General features: G+C 48.2%; 1 protein-coding gene across 1 annotated transcript; it reads left to right on the forward strand.

Moving 5' to 3' along the window:
• The first annotated feature begins 1,504 nt into the window (after nucleotides 1-1,504).
• On the forward strand, nucleotides 1,505-4,391 carry LOC118986590 (fibroblast growth factor-binding protein 1-like). The gene is made up of 2 exons (XM_037045571.1): nucleotides 1,505-1,700; nucleotides 3,315-4,391. The coding sequence occupies exon 2, from the start codon at nucleotides 3,335-3,337 to the stop codon at nucleotides 4,058-4,060; it is 726 nt and encodes a 241-aa protein (XP_036901466.1). The 5' UTR covers nucleotides 1,505-1,700; nucleotides 3,315-3,334; the 3' UTR covers nucleotides 4,061-4,391.
• Nucleotides 4,392-4,957: the final 566 nt, after the last annotated feature.

The following is a 4,957-nucleotide window of genomic DNA, read 5'->3' on the forward strand; positions in this document are numbered from 1 at the left end:
CATCCTGAGTGCAATCCAAGCACAGTTAGGACTTCTGGGTGTCTGTGTGTGGGCTTGCACAGCATTTTTAGAGCATTTCAGTTTAGATGCCAGTCCAACTCCACATACACACTTTGGAGGTTGGAGCATTTCTTAAAAGTTCAAGAGACTCCATTTTTATTTAAAAAAATGTATGAGTACATACAAAACAAAAATGACTTCTGAAAATACTGACTACCACGCCACATATTCTCAGCCAGTTAGAGCTGAGTGCTGACCGCAGATGCCAGAACCTACCCAGACTGGCACGGTCCCCACCACTTCCTGTTATGCCCTGCCACTTCCTGTTATGCCCCACCGCTTCTTGTTATGCCCCCGTTATGCCCCATAGCTTTCCACCACTTCTGTATTTTCCTTGTCGCAAAGGCAAGGTTGGTTGCCATTTATTACTATTCGCATACTATTGGTTTCTTTACAGCTGAGTTAAGAAAAGAAATACAATTTCTTGTGCCCACGCATGAAAGAGACGTGACAGAACATAGTGTGGTCCACATCTTCCTTACGGATGTGACTCTCCTCTGTGTTTAAGCCGAAAACAAAATATGTCTGGTTTTGGAGGAATACAACTTGAGTCATCACTGCAAACCCATCTGTCCTCCTTCACTTTACGTTAGTAGCTCAGCCCCATACATAGTTTAGTGCGAAACCCCGAAGGAGGTGCGGTTATGGTCAGCAATCTGGAGATGAACAAATAGAGGCTCAGAGAATTTACAGGACAGCTGTGACAGGGGTTCGGGGAACGCTGTGTCCAGGACATTGGTCCTGCGTCATTCTGGTATGAGACTGCCCATCGAAGACTGACCAGGGTGCAGTTCCCACGTGTGACCGGAGGTGGATATTTTCAGCAGAAATTCTCCAATCAGGAGGAACCTTCTCTCCACCAGCTGTTCTGAGCTGTGGCCTGATTCCTCTGTGCACACAGAGCACACGCCTGTTCCTCTTCGGCTTTCTCAGAGAACGCAGGGACTCAGCTGAGACAGCTTCCACAGCTCATTCGCTCACTTACCAAACACTTACTGATAGTGGAAGGTGGGAGAAGATCAGACAAGGGATGCACGGAGTCCCAGGTTTAAACCCTGGGCTCCTCATCCTCCTAGCTCCGTGACCTCGGCCAAACCCTGAATACCCACCCCCATGCTTTAATGTTCCGTCTGTACAATGGGATGAGCCACAGCTTTCCACATGATGGAATAAATGTGATGAGAATAAATGGAGAGCTTTAGGGAAAATGGACCTAGCCTGGTGTTTGGCAACTGTGGCTGTGATTATTTTTGTTACTGTTTATAACTTTTCTCAGAGGTGCTGCTGCTGGGATCCCTGTCTCATCAAGGAGGGTCTTTACAAGGCTGAGGTGTCCTCTCAAACTGGCCGCTGGGGGAAGTAAAAGGGCTTGGAGGAAGAGGTCTAACGCCCTTTGTGCACGGCGCCTGTCCCCACCCCCACCCCCTGCCCCCGTGGTATTACTCTAACCACTTTCTCTGCAGGAACTGGCTTCCTCTCAGGGGACGTGGCTGGGAGGAGGGTGACTAGAGCACCACAGGTGTGGGCCTTCTGAAAACCCTGTCTGCCTGGGCTCCTATAAAAAGAACCTTCCCTGTCTTGCACTGCAGAAGAGACAGCTGCAAGCTCACTCCGGTGTCTGGAGTTGCACTCAGAACAAGGTAAGAGCCTGGCTCTCTTAAGAGTGTGATTGTCTGCCCCACTTCCAGCTTCCCTGAGGACCTCAGGTTCCTGGGGTCTGCATCCCATCAGGGCATGCTGGGGCTGAGCCCTGCACTGTGAGGAAGGAGTGGGTCTTCATCAGGTACACCTGGCCTCCCACCCCACCTTTATGCCTATGACTGTCTTTCCCTTTCTCAATCCTAAGGTCAGGTCCGACGCCCAGGGTGGAAATGAGATCAGGGCCGCTTCCTAGGCCAACCTTTTTGTATACAAAATTCAGTAATTTTCTTTTAAAATGGAGCGCTGATAATACAAATCATCTTATCATCATGAATTAACCCCAACCAAATCCTGAGGTCAAGACTGCTTTTTTATTTCTTGCCAATATTTTTAAAAGGCGGAGTAAGGCAAAGGCAAGAAGGGTGGTGTAAAGGGCCAGAGGGAGGAGTTCTGGCTCCTCGTCATCCCCCGCCCTTCCCTGGATCTAGAGCGACTTATTTGCTGGTCTGAGCCTTAACTGCCACATCTGTTACTGGAGAGATTTATTATTAGCTGCCAGGGAGGGCTCTTATGGGGATCAATGAGGCAGGAATCAGATACTGCTTGAGTGCAGAAATACGACTTCTCTTCTCCTTTCAAGCGTGGCACTGTTGCCTGCCTGATAAAATCCACATAGGTTAGTGTAGCATTTAAGGTTATCTTATTGGTTCAATGATTTATTCTCAAATGCATTGCTTACGGGCATTGTACAAGCCCAGCACTATGCTACAACAGTCTAAATGCGCTGCTGGAAATTCACCCTTATCCACCCTGGGTCACCTTGCCCAGTCAAATCGGATGATAGCCCCTCCTTTGTGCCTTTCCTTGGATTCTTACTTCATCCCAAATGCCCCTCCTCACAAACCTACCCATCTCGGAGGGTGCAAATCTTGTGCATGTTTAACCCTGGGTCAGACATCACTTTTCCTGCCACTTACCATGTCCTTTCTCATAGCATGGCCACCTGAGTCCATGTAGAATGTGAGATAAAAATCCAGCTCACTGGAGAGGAGAGTGGGCTACTGTCTCATTCAACACCTCGATTTTCAGATAAATGAACTGAGACACAGAGCAGGACGGGGAGTTGCCCAAGATCAAGTTGGGGACACAACTGAGGCAGACTCCTGGTCAATACTATTAAGAATATCCAAAGCGTTGCTTCTAACTTTGTAAGGTGTGAGACTTTCTTATTTACCTTGATAAGTTTAACATCTAATCTAGTGCATGGCATCTAGTAGGTGCTCCATAAATGCTTGTTGAATGAGTGAATAAGGCATCAGTGAGTGAGCAAATGCAGGAGAAAAGGAGGGCGTGAATGAGGGAGTGAGAGTTAATAAGGATCAGAGAGTAGGGAAGGAAAGAATGAAGAGCGATAAGGTATTGATATCCAACACCGCAGTCAAGCAGAAATATGAATAGACAGGCTTCTTGTCTAGTAATTCCAGGAACCAGAAGGCTTCTTGGTCTCACTCCTAGGTGGGCCAGCATGTGTCGGTGTGAAGGGAGGGTCAGCTTGCAGCCCTGCACTGCTAAACTGGTGCCTCGAATTGGCTGACCTGCCTGTTGTCACACAGGTTCCCACCAAACTGAAGACATGAGGATCCACAGCCTCACCCTGCTCTCCGTACTCCTTCTGGCTGCTCAGGTGTCCTTGGTGCATGGCAAAAAGGAAGTCAAGAATAGACACGTCAGCAAAGCCACCACTCTGGGCGAGCCCCAGCCTGAGCAGAGAAGCCAGCCACCCAAGTACCTGACCAAAGGCAAGTTTGTCACCCGAGACCAGGCTGACTGCAGTTGGGTGGTGACTGAGAAGGAGAAGGGCATTATCCTGAAGGTTGACTGCACCCGACATGATGAGAAGTTTTCCTGTTTCTTTACTGGCAATCCAACCTCGTGCCTGGAGTTGAACAAAAAGAGCTATTGGAAACAAATTGGCCGGAGCCTGCGCTCTCAGAAGGCCATCTGTGGGGACTCCGAGAGCATCCTGAAGACCAGGGTGTGCAGAAAGAAATTTCCAGAATCCAATCTCAGGCTGGTGAACTCTACTCTGATTAGGGAGAAATCCAACCAGGGGTCCATGGAGCAGTTGCCCAGGAAGCAAAGCACAGTCAATGAGACCTCTCTTATGGAGCCTGACAAGGTCAAAGAGAACACCCTCTCTGGCCCTGCAGAGTCCCAGATCTTGGGCTCCAATGATCCCGAGTGTCTGGAGGATGTAGACTTGAAACTGGGGAAGACAGCTGCGGAGTACTGTGGGGAGACCTGGGGCCCTTTATGCAAACTCTTCATCACCATTGTGCAGGGTAATTTATGTTACTGAGGTCAAAATAGAACAGGGTCCATTAGGTATCATGTCCAGCCCTTCAGGACACGTAAAGCTCCAAGTTCCCTGTAAGATGAACATTTGTGCTACAAGCATGCGGGGGGATTGTTTAAGCAGATTTTATAATTTCTGTTTTGTGTTTTGGAGTTGGATTTATATTAGCTTCCTTAGGTGTGATTTTCAGCAGTTGTTTCCCTCAATGTTTCCATGGCCCACAGAGCTATGTGCATCTGAGCAATGAGGAGCTGTCTTTGAGCTTGAATGAGCTAGAGGGATGATTTCAGTGCAATGCACTTCCTGCTGAATTAACAAAGATAATAAAGTTCTGTGCATTTTTCAAAAATACATTCAACTGTTGTTTGGTTTCTATGTATGTAATTCCAATGGACTTAAAAGCAGGACACTATATATCAGTGCCAAAAAGAAAACAAATCTAAGGAATGACTTCCTGTTCCCAACCCATCCCAAGTCATCCCATAAGGCTACAGACTCCAAGCCCCTCTCTTTATACTTCCGTCCCCTTGGTCTGTGGTGTTTGATGCTCACTGTACTGATTTCAAGTGGGGCACCTGTGCCATGAGGTGAGACACCTGTCAGGGTCTCACAGATAGTAGGAGGGGAGGCAGGATTTGAACCTTGGAGGTTTGTCAGCCAAGTCCACAGGCTGGATAAACTCTGTCTACTGGCTGAAGTCAGAGCTGCCCATTACCAGACACCATAGGCAGGACCCCTGACCTAGAGGAGCTCATTTCTGGCCCGGGGGAAAGAGGTCTGGGTAAGAACAGTACCTTCTGATAAAGACTCTGATGGAAAGGATGGAGGGTGGGGTAGGACAATAAACCAAAGAGAGAAAGGAAGAAACTGCTGGAAGATCTCAGGTTGAGCTTCAAAAAA

The sequence above is a fragment of the Sturnira hondurensis genome, unplaced genomic scaffold, assembly GCF_014824575.4.
Source record: "Sturnira hondurensis isolate 20B ecotype Veracruz unplaced genomic scaffold, ASM1482457v3 Scaffold0000780, whole genome shotgun sequence".
In the NCBI taxonomy this organism is placed as follows: Eukaryota; Metazoa; Chordata; class Mammalia; order Chiroptera; family Phyllostomidae; genus Sturnira; species Sturnira hondurensis.